Genomic DNA, 18,875 nt, shown 5'->3' with positions numbered 1-18,875 from the left:
TTTAGGAATTTATTGGCATTAAATAACTTTTATGTTGAGTATCTCAGTCTCTGTAATGTCTGCCTTTATTGCCATGCTATGGCTTTACTAATTTATGATTATATAAAGTTATTTCTAATCTAGGAATATTGGTGTATATTATGAAATAGAGATCTAGTTTTTCTTTTCTTTTTTAAAGGTGAACCAGTTCTGAATCACCTTTTACTGAATATTTCCCACTGAACTTGGATACTACCATTATCATATTAGTGATTTAAAATATTTACAAGTATGTCTTTAGACCATTCATTTATCTATTCCTAGATGTTTAAATTATTATAGCCTTAAAAAATAGTATTTTATCTGACTGGGTATGTACTCCCCCTCATTACTGTTAAAACATTTTCTTCACTAATATATTTATTCCAAGAAAATTTGCAAATCACTTGATTAGGTTCCTTGCCCCTTACAGCAAAGAAAATACCATTGAGATTTTGACTGGAATTGCATTAAAGTAGTTATTAATAATGAGAATACTGGCATAAAAATATGTAATCTTCGAACTTGGTATGCCTTCATTTATTCAATTCTTTGTCTCTCAGTTTATTTTGAATGGCCTTTTCCACCCAAGCAAGTCCAGGATCATTTTGCTAAATTTGTTCCTGGATAATAATTTGCATAGGATCTCTTTATCTCCATTATGCTTTCTTTCTAGGTATTGATATATTTGTAACCAGCTTCCTTACTGGCTATTCTTATTAGTTCTAATGGTTTTAAGTTGATTCTTTTGAGTTTTGTGAATATATTGTGATACTATCTATAAATAGTTATAGTTTCAGCTGTTCCTCTATCCCTTCCACCATCAGTTGTTTTTATTTCATTTTCTTTTTTTTTTTTTTTTTTTTTTTTTTTTTTTTTTTTTTTTTTTTGCGGTATGCGGGCCTCTCACTGTTGTGGCCTCTCCCGTTGCGGAGCACAGGCTCCGGACGCGCAGGCTCAGCGGCCATGGCTCACGGGCTTAGTTGCTCCGCGGCATGTGGGATCTTCCCGGACCAGGGCACAAACCCGCGTCTCCTGCATCGGCAGGCGGATTCTCAACCACTGCGCCACCAGGGAAGCCCATTTCATTTTCTTTATGTATGATAGTGACCAGAATGTCCAGAATAATTGAGAATAGTAAGAATGATAATAGGTATTCTTGCCCTGTTTCCATAAGTTCTTCTAGTTTTAACTACTAAGTTGGATCTTGGCTGTTGGTTTAGTATCTTTAAATTTTGCAGTTTACAAGAGATTTTAACTAGGAATGGTCATTGAATTGTCTACTGCCAAAGTACAGTACACACGGCAAGGAATTCAGACTAATACAGGACTTCGAGTGAAAAGTATATATTTCATCCCTCTTTTTGTTTCCTCAGTGGTCCTTCCCTCCCTTTCTACTTCCCTCCTTTGGAGATCTTATTTGCTGTATGTTTGACTTGTAAATAATCAAATTGATATGAGACACAAGGTTATAACAAATTATAAGATTAGCCTAGAAGAAATTATTTGTAACATATATCATGCATATATAATAAAGGATTAATTTCAAGAATATTTGAAGTACTCCTACAAATTAGTAAGAAATAGACAAGCAACCAAATAGAAATAGGGAAATGCATTTGTAGAGGCAACTCTTTTAAGAAATACAAATGAAAAATAAAAGATGTTCAACTTTATTGATTGTTTAACTGATTTTTGGAAAAGTACTCACAGATATAATCAAGAACATAAATTCCTTTAGGGTAGGTAAGTGCTATGGCCTATCTATAACATTTAGCTGTATGAAGGAAACACCCAGCAGCACCCATATATGGGAGGCCAGTTTCTTTACACTTCACAAGGTATCATTCGCCATACAGACAGTACATACCACAGGGTGAGGATTTGTTGGGACCTTTGAAAGCCTGCTTCATTCCATTCTTGAAGGTAGAGGAAGGATGTAAGATCTCCCTGGCCCCTCCCAATTGTTCTAGAGACCCTGGCCATATGCCTACCTGCTCAACAAGTGCAAATAACTTGGACTAAGCCCACCAGCTGCAGATATCTTAATGATGATTTACTGTGAAAGAGCTTGGTTTCCCTCATATATACTGTCCAGCTTTCCCTCATATATACTGTCCAGCTTTTAGTTTCTAAGATATTCTTCCTGAGAAGGAACCAGGGCTCCTTGAGGAATCCAGATGAGCTTGAAACACTATGCTGTTATATGAAAGAAGGGTTATTTTCAAAGCTATTGGGATATTGTAACAAAGGAGGCAGATTGGAGGAACTCTCACTGGTCATTCTGTACCAATTTGGAGTATTCAAGTGGAAACAAGAATTTTAGTTAATTGAAAAGTTGAGTCTGTAAAAGGTCCTAACTTTATTATATGATCAAAGGGAACAATCTAAAATATGCTAAAGCTGCATTTTCAAAGTGTGTTCTAGGACCCTCTCAGGGAGTTTGGGAGGGCAAAGCTATTTTCATAATTTTATTAAGGAGTTATTTGTTATTTTCACTCTTATTCTCTCTCAAGGGTACAGTTGAGTTTTCCAGAGGCTGAGATATGTGGTGACATCTTTGCCCTGATGGCTAATGCAGTGTGTGCTTTGTATTCTTGTGTTTAAAAAATTCTCCGTTTTAATGTCTAATATAGTAAATAACAATAGATATAACCTACATAAACAGAAGCTATTTGGGGCCCTCAGTCTTTAAGAATGTAAATCGGCTCTGAGACCAAAGAGATTGAGAGCCATTGAACTAGAGGAAAGTCAATCTTACCAACATGGGTTAATCCATTAGTACTTACAGAAAAGTGGGTGGGTTGATTCACTCTGTTCATGAAGGCACATGGGACATTTTGGCTTCTGATGATACATTATTTTCACTCTGTTGATTAAGTGATGATTGTAGTAATAGTGATGGCTGTTTTATTTTCTAGAATATATAAATGTTTCCCATTGAAGTGATACTTTGAGGGTATTGATTCTCAGGTCACTGGGTGACAATAGAAGTAGACAGTACACAGACCTGAAGCTTGAGCTTTCTGAGGAAATGACAGGCCTGAAAATTTGCCCGTGGTTTCACCCTATCCCACTGCCATAAACACTGAGAGAAGAACTTGTCTTTGTTTCTTTTTCAGTTGTACATGTGCTTTGGGAGCAATTGGGCTGTTTGCAGAATGGTTGGGGAAGGCCCCCCAAACTCCCTGATAATGCAGAGAAAGAACTTCTTAAATCACCTGAAAATTTTTGCTCCAGTCTGAGAATATCTTTATGCCTGCTTAAGGGCTAAGAAAGCTGAGAGAGGGCCTCTGCTTCCAGGGGCTATTTTAGTGCTGGTACCATTTCTACATCTGTTTCTATTGATTTCTTTGTCTCTTATCATGGCTGGTATTTTTCTGCCTTTTTACATGTGTAGTGATTTTTGATTGAATGAGAGCAATTGTGAATTTTACCATTTAGAGTTGCTAAATATTTTTGTATTCCTGTAAATACTTTTTTTTCTTTTTCTTTTTCAACATCTTTATTAGAGTATAATTGCTTTACAATGGTGTGTCAGTTTCTGCTTTATAACATAGTGAATCAGTTATACATATACATATGTCCCCATATCTCTTCCCTCTTGCATCTCCCTCCCTCCCACCTTCCCTATCCCACCCCTCTAGGTGGTCACAAAGCACTGAGCTGATCTCCCTGTGCTATGCGGCTGCTTCCCACTAGCTATCCACCCTACGTTTGGTAGTGTATATATGTCCATGCCACTCTCTCACTTCGTCACAGCTTACCCTTCCCCCTCCCCGTATCCTCAAGTCCATTCTCTAGTAGGTCTGCATCTTTATTCCCGTCTTGCCCCTCGGTTTTTCTGACCATTTTCTTTTTTTTTTTTTTTTTGATTCCATATATATGTGTTAGCATACAGTATTTGTTTTTCTCTTTCTGACTTACTTCACTCTGTATGACAGGTCCATCCACCTCACTACAAATAACTCAGTTTCGTTCCTTTTCATGGCTGAGTAATATTCCATTGTATATATGTGCCACATCTTCTTTATCCATTCATCTGTTGATGGACACTTAGGTTGCTTCCATGTCCTGCAACTGACAAAGGATTAATCTCCAAAACATACAAGCAACTCATGAAGCTCAATATCAAAAAACCAAACAACCCAATCCAAAAATGGGCAGAAGACCTAAACAGACATTTCTCCAAAGAAGATATACAGATTACCAACAAACACATGAAAGAATGCTCAACATCATTAATCATTAGAGAAATGCAAATCAAAACTACAGTGAGATATCATCTCACACTAGTCAGAATGGCCATCATCAAAATATCTACAAACAATAAATGCTGGAGAGGATGTGGAGAAAAGGGAACCCTCTTGCACTGTTGGTGGGAATGTAAATTGATACAGCCACTGTGGAGAGCAGTATGGAGGTTCCTTAAGAAACTGAAAATAGAACTACCATATGACCCAGCAATCCCACTACTGGGCATATACCCTGAGAAAACCATAATTCAAAAAGAGTCATGTACCAAAATGTTCTTTGCAGCTCCAGTAAATACTCTGAGCTTTGTTCTAGGATGTTAAGTTACTTGGAAACACTTGAATCCTTTTGAGTCTTGCTCTTAAGCTTTGTTAGGTGGAATCAGAGCAGACTTTGGTCAGCTTACTAATGAGACAATACTTTTTTAAGTACTCTCCCCAAAGTCCCATGAATTTCACTATTTTTGCACTTTGGCTGGTGGAAACACCTGTGTGATCTCTGAGTGTTTTTCTCTCTAATCCTTTGGGTAATTCTTTCCCTGGCCTCACACATATACAGATCCATGCTCAGCTGAAGATTCAGGGGGCAGATCTACAGAGTTCTCTTTCTGTGCAGCTCTCTTTTTTATAATAATTTTCCAAGTGAACTCTAAGTCATCTTGGCTTTCCGGGCTCCTCAAACCTCCTCAACTCAGGGAGACAACCAGGCTCCACCAGGGTTCTGCTCCCTGTGGCCTGGGACAGTCGGCTTGTAATCATATGGCTTCTTTGTTTTCCCTCTCTCAGGATCACTGTCCTGTGCTACCTAATGTCCCACGTCTGAAACTGATGTTTCCTTTCTCTGGTGTGCTCTTTTAGTTGTTTCATGCAGAAGGTAAAAGCATTCCCTGTGATTCCATGTTGGCCAGAGTGGGAGTTTTGAAAGTACTTTTTAAAAAGTATAAAACACTTCTACTTTAAGAGTCAGTTGAAATAGTCCATTATCACAACAAGTATTTTCTGACCTGTGTTTAAATATAACCAGTAAAATTTCATGCCATTATAAAATAAAGTCTGACTATAGTTAAGATTCAGATGGATCCTTTTTAGAATAGCAGGAATTCATAATGCTTTCTACTCACAGTAATCTTGCTCTGTTTCCTTTTTGCACATGTGTTACTTTACCTAGAATGTAAATTTTCTTTCCTTTACATGTTGCCTTCAACAACCTGTCATAAACTCACTTCTGTTAGTGAATTCTCTTCTTTCCATTACTTTACTCTGTCCTTGTAAGTACCAGGAAGTCTCTTGCATGATACTAATTTATTATTATTGAAATGTTGCTTTGTTTATGTTCCTGGAATTCTTCATACATTGAATATTCTCAGATTCTGAATGTCCTAGGCCTTGTGTGGCAGGGACTCCCTTCCACTTCTTCTATTTACGGGAAAATAGACTCAATTTTTCTCCCCTCCCTGCATCTCATACAGGACTTGACATAAAGCATAATCAGTAAAATAACAGATGATAAAGTTTTTCTGGGTTTTCACTATTTATTATTCATACATATAAGATACAGACACTGGTTTTGATTAGAAAATTTAATTTCTTTTCAGGTGATTCCAAGTATAATTTTCTACATAAAGAAGAATTTATTGAACTCAAAGACATATTCTCTGTCAAACTGAAACGGCGTTATTCAGTTAAACAGCAGAGAAGTGGTACTTTATTAGGAATCACACTCTTCATATGTTTGAAAAAGGAACAAAATAAATTAAAGGATTCTACACTTGATCTTATTAATTTAAGTGAAGACCACTGTGACGTATGGTTTAGACAGTTCAAGAAAATTTTGGCAGGTAAGTACTCCTTGTGGAGATTTTTAATAAGTCTAGTTTCCTTGATGTAGGTTATTAATCTAATCATGACACTATTTATCAGTACAGTAACCCTTGATTATGTTGAGGTCATTTACTTCTATAGTTAGTTTGCTAAGTGTTTTTATCATGAAAGGTGTTGAATTTGGTCACGTGCTTTTTCTACATCAATTGAAATAATCATATGGCTTTTTCCTTTCATTCTATTAATGTGATGTATTACATTGATTGATTTTCATATGTTGAACCATCCTTGCATTCCAGGAATAAATCCCACATGGTCATGGTATATAATTTTTTTAATATTTTACTGAATTTGGTTTGCTAGTATTTTGTTGAGGATTTTAATATTGATATTTGTGAGAGAGATTTGTGTGTAGTTTTCTTTTCTGCTTTTATTATCTTTTTTCTGACTTTGCTATCAAGGTGATGCTGACCTTATAGAATGACTTAGGAAGTAACTGTTGAATGACCTCTTCCTTAAAGAAACTTTGATAATCTGAAATAAAACAGTTCTTAAATATTTTTTTTTCACTTGTTATTTTTCTATTAATGTTTCTTTTGAGCTTATATTAGAATTTGCTTTTCTTCCACCTACACATTGATGGCAAGTGCATTTATGTACTGGGTGGCTTGAGAATAACAGTTTTTTAAAAATTGGAGTATAGTTGATTGACAATATTGTGTTAGTTTCAGGTGTACAGCAATGTGATTTGGTTATACATATATATATGTGTGTATATGTGTATATATGTATATTCCTTTTTTCTATTCTTTTCTGTTTATTACAAGATATTGAATATAGTTCCCTGTGTTATACAGTAAATTCTTGTTGTTTATCTGTTTTATATGTGGTAGTGTGCATCTGTTAATCCCATACTCCCAATTTATCCCTCCCCCCCTTCCCCTTTGGTAGCCATAAGTTTGTTTTCTATGTCTGTGAGTTTGGGTTTTTTAAATAAGTTCATCTGTACTATTTTTTAGATTCCACATAAAAGTGATATAATATTTATCTTTCTCTGACTTACTTCACTTAGTATGATAATCTCTACATGCATGTTGCTGAAAATGGCATTATTTCATTCTTTTATGTGGCTGACTAATATTCCAGTGTGTGTGTGTGTGTGTATCACATCTTCTTTATCCATTCATCTGTGGATGGACACTTAGGGTGCTTTCATATCCTGGCTATTGTAAAAAGTGCCTCGGGGGTGCATGTTTCCTTTCGAATTAAAGTTTTCATCTTTTCCAGATACATGCTCAGGAGTGGCATTGCTGGATCAGATAGTAACTATTTTTAGTTTTTTGAGGAACCTCCACACTGTTCTCCATAGTGGCTGCACCAATTTACATTCCCACCAACAGTGAAAGAGGGTTCCCTTTTCTCCACATCCTCTCCAGCATTTATTATTTGTAGACTTTTTGATGAGGGCCATTCTGACTGGTGTGAGGTGATACCTCATTGTAGTTTTGATTTGCAGTTCTCTAATAATTAGTGATGGTGAGCATCTTTTCATGTGCCTGTTGTCCATCTGCATGTCTTCTTTGGAGAAATGTCTATTTAGGTCTTCTGTCCATTTTTGGATTGGGTTGTTTGTTTTTTGAAATTGAGTTGTATGAACTGTTTGTATATTTTGGAAATTAAGCCCTTGTCGGTCACATCATTTGCAATTCTCTCCCAGTCTGTAGGTTGTCTTTTTTTTGTTGTTGTTTATGGTTCCCTTTGCTGTACAAAAGCTTATAAGTTTGATTAGGTCCCATTTGTTTATTTTTGCTTTTATTTATATTGCTTTGGGAGACTGACCTAAGAAAACATCAGTGCTATTTATGTCAGAGAATGTTTTGCCTATGTTCTCTTCTAAGAGTTTTATGGAGTCATGTCTCATATTTAAGTCTTTAAGCCATTTTGAGTTTATATTTTGTGTATGGTGTGAGGGAGTGTTCTAACTTCATTGATTTACACATGGCTGTCCAGTAAGGATAACAGTTTTTTGAAGATAATATTTAAATTGTCTATATTTCAGGGTTGATTTTTCTGAAGGTAATATCCAGAGAAAAGAGAGCATTTACTAGAATATTATCTCCTTATGAATTCAGTTGTATCTAAAATTTCTGAATGGCATTTATATTTTACATTTTAAATAAAGTGCATGAATACACATATGAAGCAAATTGGATCTAAAAGTATCTAGGTAAAGTATAATCAAACTGAGTTTTAGGACTTCTTTTTTCTCATAAACTTGTAAGTCTTGCTTTCTTTTTTTTTTTGCCTTTGTTTTGGCCATTTCTTCCTGTTTGCCAGATTGATCAAGGTAGAGGCAGCTGGTGTAGTTGATGCACAGCTTGGGGTAAGATGACTCAGGACAGAGATGGGTGCCAGACAAAGAGCAGGCACATGGCGATGTTAGAAATTTTCAGGCCAGGAATCATTGATCAAGAAGACTGAGGACCCGAGTTGGTCAAGGGCAGCCAACTGATACGATTTTATGCACAAAAGATGAGGTGAAGTGAAATATTAGAACTAGGAGAACTGTTACTAGGTGGTCCCTTCAAGGAGACCTGATTGTTTTAAGAAGGCAGGAAACTACAGAGGCCGTAGTTTGGTTCATCTCTCTGGAAACATACAGAATGAATATATATATATAAAGCATTCCACTTTAATGGTGAGTCTTTTACAGTGTTCTTATTTTAAATTCATTTGAGAAGAGATAAAAGAAGTTAAAATGAAAATGAAAACTTAGTTGAATAAATTTCCTTACATGGGCAGGTATTTGTGGGACTTGAATGGTATATAAAATAAGAATGTGTCATTTGATTAGGAGAGGCAAAGCTCTTCCTTGCACTGATGGTCTGAGGAACTCTCTCTTGGGGCTTATGAAGGGCTGGCTGAATGATGTGAGAGACAACTTCTGCAATATATCACACCCATAAAACCAAAAACAAGTAAGCAGAGGGCATCACAAGAAAGCCCAATTCAGTAAAAGCAATTTTATTGGAGTAGAGAAACTTGTCCAAACACACACACACACCACAAAAATGCTGTCCACATATTTTTTCAGCTTAATGAATGACGTTTTGGTTTGATCCAGGATTAAAATCTAGGCAAATTACAGAGATGAATAAACTACATATTTTTTAGGCTATCATCCTTTGGGAATGTTACTTTTTGTACTTTTGATTTTGATAACAGTTGGAGGTAGTGAAATATATGAGGTCATATTCTCTGCCATGGTCCTGGAGGACAGAGTGATTTTGCTGATTAAAAGCAAATAGATTGACTTTTGAAATCAACCAATGCAAACAAACAAAACAGGTTTGAAATCATCTAATAAAAATGAAGGAACCGAATCAGGATGGTCTGAATGAATGGCTGTTCCATTTCTGCCTCTCAGTAGACTCAGTAGGTCTTATCGGAGGTGCCAACTCCTCATCCCCATGCTTCACAAAGACAGTTCTGGGTCAGTTTCATCATACACAAATGCATGCTCAAGCCTCCAAAGATCTCTGCCAAATATGGCATAATACTGACACGACCTTTCTTAAGTTTGTAATCTTAGAGACTTTTTGTTCATATTTCTTTTACTTTCAAAACTAGGTAATTCAGGTGTTTATTAAAATGCCTATTGTCTGAGAGTCAAATACAATTGGCTCGAGGCTCTTTCCATAAATGGAGGTGGCCTGTGTCTTTCTCACTCTTTTTGGGATGAGGTTGATTGTTTACTTCTTCCTGGTCCTCTTTTGTTCTTATTTCCACAGAGTCGGGTCTATTTGTGGATTATCTTTGTATCTCACGTCCATTGTCCCTATTCTGTACCATATATACTGCATCAGTTTTGGCAGATAGTGATTGCTGGTTTCCAAAAACATTTTTTTAAAGTCCCCAAGCAAGGAATTTGTGTTTGAAATAGACCTGACTTAAGGGGATGAAAGAAGTTTACATCACAAAAATATAAATGCCCTACATTTGAATTTTAGACATTACCATTTTAAGTCCAAAGATCTTGCTTTAACTGGTTCTGTGGCAAAAGAGTGAATTTTAAAAATATATATATTTTCACTGATTTTGAATATTGTCTTTAATCAGCAAATGGATTTTCTTCCTGTAAGCTTTTACATCTTTTTGTCCTTTATTCTTCTATTAAGACAAACATGAAGAAGGTATTGAAAGCCTCAACTAGTTGGTCTTTTAGTGAGATTAGTCTAACAATTATAATTTTAGAATATTTGGATATTAAATGTTATTTTCAAATATGCACATTTATATTTTGAACTGGAGAATGAATAAGATTTGATGAATTTTTGAGGAAAGAACAAATTGGCAGTACTTAAAGGAGGATGAAGCCAACTCTCAAATATTGATACTTGAAGTTTTAAGACATTGACAGAGTGACCAGGTTAAAAAGGGTTTATAAATATAAAAAAGGAGTCTTAGAACTGTTTCTATTTTTATTTGGGAAAAAGTTAACTCCTTTTATATTCCAATTTTTAATAACACAGTATCTTTTTTATTCTTAGTAATAGAAAAGTCACTATAACTTTATTGACTAATACTCAATATAAGTTAATTCATCCAACACACATTTTGGATCAGGCACTGTGTTCAGTGCTGGAAATATAAAAAAGAATGAAATGTACTCCTGTATAGAACACTCTTGCCCTAGGAGACAGACAAGAAAACTCGTATTATAAATGTGTTAAGGGCCACAATGAAGATATGAAAAATTTAGTAGGGAACATAACCATTGGTCATTGAATCAGAAATTTAAATCTTAAAAAATTAAGGCTGAAATGTAGTCACTGATAAGCCTAATATGTAGTCATTGTGGTGAAAGTCATTTAACATAGTCTTTTCTGCTTTTTTTTATACCTGTGATACAAAGATAAACATGCACAACCTTTAACTATAGCATGTGTGTACACTAGATACATTAATTTTTATTCAATTAGGGCGTGATCCAGTCTCTGCATATTTGAGTTTCCTGGAAATGGTGAATTGCAAGCTTCTCTGGACACAACCAACCTTTTCTCTAGGTACTATAATCTATACTTTAAAGCATATTCATAGGCTTTCTGACAGGTATCCCATATAGGGGGACAAAACAAAGTACCCCTAAGGTGACATTTAGGGCCACTCAAAACTGAAAGATTTTCAGGAGTTGAACTGGTTGATCTTCAGTGGAGGACTTAGGAGAATGGTGTGGAAATGAAGAAAAAGATTTTTAAAAAATCTAAAGCCTTATGACCAAGTAACTTGGAGAATGGTAAAGTCATAAACAGAGTGAAATCCGGACACTGGTTGATTTGAAGGAAAGATGTTCTGTTGCAGACACATTTGGCATATGTAACACCTGTTGGAGATGTTCAGCAGGCTGGCAGTTTGAGAGAGGTGCATGAAGAGGTGAAGAGCTGATGTGATGGGAATAGATGAAAGACTGCAAGGAAGTAGTATAGAGTTAAAAAAAAAAAAAGCAAAGGGCTAAATACAGAATCTTGGGGGATACTCATATATTAAAATAGGCAGAGGAGACAAAAGCCAGAACTAAAACAGAAGGAATGGTAAAAAGAAAAAAAATAATGAAGAACCCTCTTATCGTAAGACCATTGAATTTTGTGATTATATTTTGGTTTTTCTAATTTATTTGTATTATTTAATTGTTACCCAGAGATAATTGACAAAGGTATTTTTAGCCCATATTTGATTGACTTAGTTCTGTTATCATATTTTTCTGTTTCATTTTAAAATGCTAACTTCACGAACCATTTTGATTAAATACACTTTGTCCTTGTAATATAATTTGCTCTTAGCTTCTAGTTCAACAGCCTCCAGGTTTTCAGTTATGAAAAACAAAGAAAATAGAAAAATTACTTAAATAAATATTTGGCTTTTATTCCTAAGAAGAGCAAGTTTTCCTAGTTTCCCAAAGACATCAAATCTGTTTTCCATGTGAAAATAATGATGGTTTTCATAGGATCCTTTCCTCAATAGTAAAAACCAGGGCTTCTAAACAATGTTTTGTTTAATATTCATGTTGTCTTGTGTAAGAAATTCATGGTGAAATATGTTTTTGGGTTTTTAAAAATCCAAACTGTATCGTGATTTATATTATCATGAACTAGGTAGAATTTTTCTTATGAGGAGAACATAATGATGTGAAGTTTTACTAGGATATGCTTCCAGATGATGTAGTTATAAGGAGAAATAAACTGGAAATCAACACTATAATGGCTATCTTAAGATAAGCGTTTATTATATATCAAAAGTATGATAGCTTCAGACATTTCGTTGTACAATATTTGAGTTAGCAACACCTGTCTCCCTAAGGACAAATTATTTTCTGCAAGGACATTTTGTCTGAAGTATGGGTAGTTTTTCTTTTGAAACACCAAAAAACTGATTTAAGACTTTGATTTAAGAGCAGTTGAGTTGGACATTAAAATTATGAATGTCACTTAAATATTTTTTAAAATTTTTTAATTAAAAATTTTTTATTGAAATATGGTAAATTTACAATGTTGTGTTAGGTTCAGGTATACAGCAAAGCGGTTCAGTTTTATATATATTCTTTTTAAAATTTCTCTTAAATTACAGGTTATTACAAGATATTTAGTATAATTCCCTGTGTAATACAGTAGGTCCTTGTTGGTTATCTATTTTATATATAGTAGTGTGCATACTTTAATCCCCAAATCCTAATCTACCCCCCCCTTTAGTAACCATAAGTTTGTTTTCTATGTCTGTAAGTCTATTTATGTTTTGTGAATAAGTTCATTTGTATATATTTTTTTAGATTCCACAAATAAGCAATATCATGATATTTATCTTTTTCTGTCTGGCTTACTTCACTGAGTATGATAATCTCTAGGTTCATCCATATTGCTGCAAAAAGCATTATTTCATTCTTTTTTTATGGCTGAGTAACATTCCACTGTATGTATGTGTGTGTGTGTGTGTGTGTGTGTGTGTATATATATATATATATATATATATATATATATATATACACCACTTCTTTATCCATTCATCTGTTGATGGACGTTGAGGTTGCTTCCATGTCTTGGCTATTGTAAATAGTACTTCTATGAACATTGGGGTGCATGTATCTTTTTTAAAAAAAATACATTGTTCTTTACCTTAATTTTTTTAACACGTTTATTAGAATATAATTGCTTTACAATGGTGTGTTAGTTTCTGTTTTATAACAAAGTGAATCAGTTATACATATACATATGTCCCCATATCTCCTCCCTCTTGCATCTCCCTCCCTCCCACCCTCCCTATCCAACCCTTCTAGCTGGTCACAAAGCACAGAGCTTATCTCCCTGTGCTATGAGACTGCTTCCCACTAGCTATTTACATTTGATAGTGTATATATGTCCATATATACACTACCACTCTCTCACTTTGTCCCAGCTTACCCTTTCCCCTCCCCGTGTCCTGAAGTCCATTCTCTAGTAGGTCTGCATCTTTATTCCTGTCTTGCCCCTAGGTTCTTCATGACCACTTTTTTTTTTTCTTTTAGATTCCATATATATGTGTTAGCATACGGTACTTGTTTTTCACTTTCTGACTTACTTCACTCTGTATGACAGACCCTAGGTCCATCCACCTCACTACAAATAACTCAATTTTGTATCTTTCTATGGCTGAGTAATATTCCATTGTATATATGTGCCACATCTTCTTTATCCATTCATCTGTTGATGGACACTTAGGTTGCTTCCATGTCCTGTCTATTGTAAATAGAATTTGAATTATGGTCTTCTTAGGGTATATGCCCAGTAGTGGGATTGCTGGGTCATATAGTAGTTCTATTTTTAGTTTTTTAAGTAACCTCCATACTGTTCTCCATAGTGGCTGTATCAATTTACATGCCCACCAACAGTGCAAGAGGGTTCCCTTTTCTCCATACCCTCTCCAGCATTTATTGTTTGTAGATTTTTTGATGATGGCCATTCTGATTGGTGTGAGATGACATCTCACTGTAGTTTTGATTTGCATTTCTCTAATGATTAATGATGTTGAGCATTCTTTCATATGTTTGTTGGCAATCTGTATATCTTCATTGGAGAAATGTCTATTTAGGTCTTCTGCCCATTTTTGGGTTGGGTCGTTTGTTTTTTTGATATTGAGCTGCATGAGCTGCTTGTAAATTTTGGAGATTAATCCTTTGTCAGTTGCTTCATTTGCAAATATTTTCTCCCATTCTGAGGGTTGTCTTTTCGTCTTGTTTATGGTTTCCTTTGCTGTGAAAAAGCTTTTAAGCTTCATTAGGTCTCATTTGTTTATTTTTGTCTTTATTTCCATTTCTCTAGGAAGTGGGTCAAAAAGGATCTTGCTGTGATTTATGTCAGAGTGTTCTGCCTATGTTTTCCTCTAAGAGTTTGATAGTGTCTGCCTTACATTTAGGTCCTTAACCCATTTTGAGTTTATTTTTGTGTGTGGTGTTAGGGAGTGTTCTAATTTCATTCTTTTACATGTAGCTGTCCAGTTTTCCCAGCACCACATATTGAAGGGGCTGTCTTTTCTCCATTGTGTATTCTTGGCTCCTATATCAAAGATAAGGTGACCATATGTGCGTGGGTTTAATCTCTGGGCTTCCTCTCCTGTTCCATTGATCTGTATTTCTGTTTTTATGCCAGTACCATACTGTCTTGATTACTGTAGCTTTGTAGTATAGTCTGCAGTCTGGGAGCCTGATTCCTCCAGCTCCATTTTTCTTTCTCAATATTCCTTTGGCTATTCAGGGTCTTTTGTGTTTCCATACAAATCGTGAAGTTTTTTGTCCTAGTTCTGTGAAAAATGCCAGTGGTAGTTTGACAGGGATTGCATTGAATCTGTAGATTGCTTTGGGTAGTATAGTTATTTTCACAATGTTGATTCTTCCAATCCAAGAACATGGTATATCTCTCCATCTGTTTGTATCATCTTTAATTTCTTTCATCAGTGTCTTATAGTTTTCTGCATACAGGTCTTTTGTCTCCTTAGGTAGGTTTAGTCCTAGGTATTTTATTTATTCTTTTGTTGCAGTGGTAAATGGGAGTGTTTCCATAATTTCTCTTTCAGATTTTTCATCATTAGTGTATAGGAATGCAAGAGATTTCTGTGCATTAATTTTGTGTCCTGCTATTTTTCTAAATTCATTGATTGGCTCTAGTAGTTTTCTGGTAGCATCTTTAGGATTCTCTATGTATAGTATCATGTCATCTGCAAACAGTGACAGTTTTACTTCTTTTCCAATTGGGAATCCTTTTATTTCTTTTTCTTCTCTGATTGCTGTGGCTAAAACTTCCAAAACTATGTTGAATCATAGTGGTGAGAGTGGAGCACCTTATCTTGTTCCTGATCTTAGTGGAAATGGTTTCAGTGTTTCACCATTGAGGAATATGTTGACTGTGGGTTTGTCATATATGGCCTTTATTATGTTGAGGTAAGTTCCCACTGTGCCTACTTTCTGGATGGTTTTTATCATAAATGGGTGTTGAATTTTGTCAGAAGCATTCTCTGCATCTATTGAGATGATCATATGGTTTTTCTCCTTCAATTTGTTAATATGGTATTCCACATTGATTGATTTGCATATATTGAAGAATCCTTGCATTCCTTGGATAAACCCCACTTGATCATGGTGTATTATCCTTGTAATGTGCTGTTGGATTCTGTTTGCTAGTATTTTGTTGAGGATTTTTGCATCTGTATTCATCAGTGATATTGGTCTGTAGTTTTCTTTTTTTGTGACATCTTTGTCTGGTTTTTGTATCAGGGTGATGGTGGCCTCATAGAATGAGTTTGGGAGTGTTCTCCCTCTGCTATCTTTTGGAAGAGTTTGAGAAGGATAGGTGTTAGCTCTTCTCTAAATGTTTGATAGAATTTGCCTGTTAAGCCGTCTGTTCCTGGGCTTTTGTTTGTTGGAAGATTTTTAATCACAGTTTCAATATCAGTGCTTGTGATTGGTCTGTTCATATTTTCTATTTCTTCCTGGTTCAGTCTCAGAAGGTTGTGCATTTCTAAGAATTTGTCCATTTCTTCTAGGTTGTCCATTTTATTGGCATAGAGGTGCTTGTAGTCATCTCTCATGATCCTTTGCATTTCTGCAGTGTCAGTTGTTACTTCCCCCTTTACATTTCTAATTCTATTGATTTGAGTCTTCTTCCTTTTTTTTAATTGATGAATCTGGCTAATGGTTTATCAATTTTGTTTATCTTCTCAAAGAACCAGCTTTTAGTTTTATTGATCTTTGCTATCATTTCCTTCATTTCTTTTTCATTCTGATCTGATCTTTATGATTTCTTTCCTTCTGCTACCTTTGGGGTTTGTTTTGTTCTTCTTTCTCTAATTCCTTTACGTGTAAGGTTAGGTTGTTTATTTGAGATGTTTCTTGTTTTTTAAGGTAGGATTGTATTGCTATAAACTGCCTTCTTAGAACTGCTTTTGCTGCATCCCATAGGCTTTGGGTCGTCCTGTTTTCATTGTCATTTGTTTCTAGGTATTTTTTGATTTCCTCTTTGATTTCTTCAGTGATCTCTTGGTTATTAAGCAGTGTATTGTTTAGCCTCCATGTGTTTGTATTTTTTACAGAATTTTTCCTGTAATTGATATCTAGTCTCATAGCGTTGTGGTCAGAAAAGATACTTGATATGATTTCAGTTTTCTTAAATTTACCAAGGCTTGATTTGTGACCCAAGATATGATCTATCCTGGAGAATGTTCTCCAGGAGTAAGATGTGGAGATCATCTTCCTCCCCACAAATACATCAGAAATACATCTACATGTGGAACAACTCTTATAGAACACTGGCTGAACATGAACACTTGAGAAGAAAGTGTATTCTGTTGTTTTTGGATGGAATGTCCTATAAATATCAATTAAGTCCATCTTGTTTAATGTATCATTTAAAGCTTGTGTTTCCTTATTTATTTTCATTTTGGATGATCTGTCCATTGGTGACAGTGGGGTGTTAAAGTCCCCTACTATGATTGTGTTACTGTTGATTTCCCTTTTTATGACTGTTAGTATTTGCCTTATGTATTGAGGTGCTCCTGTGTTGGGTGCATAAATATTTACAATTGTTATATCTTCTTGGATTGATCCCTTGATCATTATGTAGTGTCCTTCTTTGTCTCTTGTAATAGTCTTTGTTTTAAAATGTATTTTGCCTGATATGAGAATTGCTACTCCAGCTTTGTTTTGATTTCCATTTGCATGGTATATCTTTTTCCATTCCCTCACTTTCAGTGTGTATGTGTCCCTAGGTCTGAAGTGGGTCTCCTGTAGACAGCATATATACGAGTCTTGTTTTTGTATCCATTCATCCAGTCTGTCTTTTGTTTGGAGCATTTAATCCATTTACATTTAAGGTAATTACTGATATGTATGTTCCTATTACCATTTTCTTAATTGTTTGTGTTTCCTATTGTAGGTCTTTTCCTTCTGTTGTGTTTCCTGCCTAGAGAAGTTCCTTTAGCAATTGTTGTAAAGGTTTGGTTGTGCTGTATTCTCTTAGCTTTTGCTTGTCTGTAAAGGTTTTAATTTCTCTGTCAAACCTGAATGAATCCTTGCTGGATAGAGTAATCTTCGTTGTAGGTGTTTCCTTTTCATCACTTTAAATATGTCCTGCCACTCCCTTCTGGCTTGCAGAGTTTCTGCTGAAAGATCAGCTGTTAACCTTATGGGGTTTCCCTTGTATGTTATTTGTTCTTTTTCCCTTGCTGCTTTTAATATTTTTTCTTTTTATTTAATTTTTGATAGTTTGATTAATATGTGTCTTGGCGTGTTTCTCCTTGGATTTATCCTGTATGGGACTCTCTGTGCTTCCGGGATGTGATTAACTATTTCCTTTCCCTTATTAAGGAAGTTTTCAACTATAAGCTCCTCAAATATTTTCTCAGTCCCTTTCTTTTTCTCTTCTTCTTCTGGGACCCCTATAATTCGAATTATGGTGCATTTAATATTGTCCCAGAGGTCTCTGAAACTGTCCTCAATTCTTTTCATTCTTTTTTCTTCATTCTGCTCTGTAGTAGTTATTTCCAGTATTTTATCTTCCAGGTCACTTATCTGTTCTTCTGCCTGAGTTATTTTGCTATTGATCCCTTCTAGAGAACTTTTAATTTCATTTATTGTGTTGTTCATGATTGTTTGTTTGCTCTTTAGTTCTTCTAGATCCTTGTTAAACGTTTCTTGTATTTTCTCTATTCTATTTCCAAATTGTGGATCATCTTTACTATCATTATTCTGAATGCTTTTTCAGGTAGGCTGCCTATTTCCTCTTCATTTGTTATGTGTGGTGGGTTTTTACCTTGCTCCTTCATCTGCTGTGTGTTTCTCTGTCTTCTCATTTTGCTTAACTTACTGTGTTCAGGGGTCTCCTTTTCGCAGGCTGCAGGTTCGTAGTTCCCGTTGTTTTTGGTGTCTGTTCCCAGTGACTAAGGTTGGCTTAGTGGTTTTTGTAGGCTTCCTGGTGGAGGGGACTAGTGCCTGTGTTCTGGTGGATGAGGCTGGATCTTATCTTTCTGGTGGGCAGGTCCACATCTTGTTGTGTGTTGTGGGGTGTCTGTGACCTTATTTGATTTTAGGCATCCTCTCTGCTGATGGGTGGGGTTGTGTTCCTGTCTTGCTAGTTGTTTGGCATAGGATATCTAGCACTGTAGCTTGCTTTTCGTTGAGTGGAGCTGTGTCTTGGCATTGAGTTGGAGATCTCTGGGAGGTTTTCGCCGTTTGATATTACGTGGAGCTTGAAGGTCTCTGGTGGA

General features: G+C 35.4%; 1 protein-coding gene across 1 annotated transcript in view; it reads left to right on the top strand.

Moving 5' to 3' along the window:
- The window catches only part of CERKL (ceramide kinase like), a 142,759-nt gene that overhangs the window by 34,939 nt on the left and 88,945 nt on the right, over positions 1–18,875 (top strand). Inside the window, exon 2 of the mRNA XM_059052864.2 lies at positions 5,867–6,109. Coding sequence (XP_058908847.1) covers positions 5,867–6,109 — 243 coding nt within the window. The remainder of the gene's footprint in view (positions 1–5,866; positions 6,110–18,875) is intronic.

The sequence above is a fragment of the Kogia breviceps genome, chromosome 2 (assembly GCF_026419965.1).
Source record: "Kogia breviceps isolate mKogBre1 chromosome 2, mKogBre1 haplotype 1, whole genome shotgun sequence".
Taxonomy (NCBI): Eukaryota; Metazoa; Chordata; class Mammalia; order Artiodactyla; family Physeteridae; genus Kogia; species Kogia breviceps.
The sequence above is the reverse complement of the archived record's forward strand: the minus strand, read 5'-3'. Positions and strand labels throughout refer to the sequence as shown.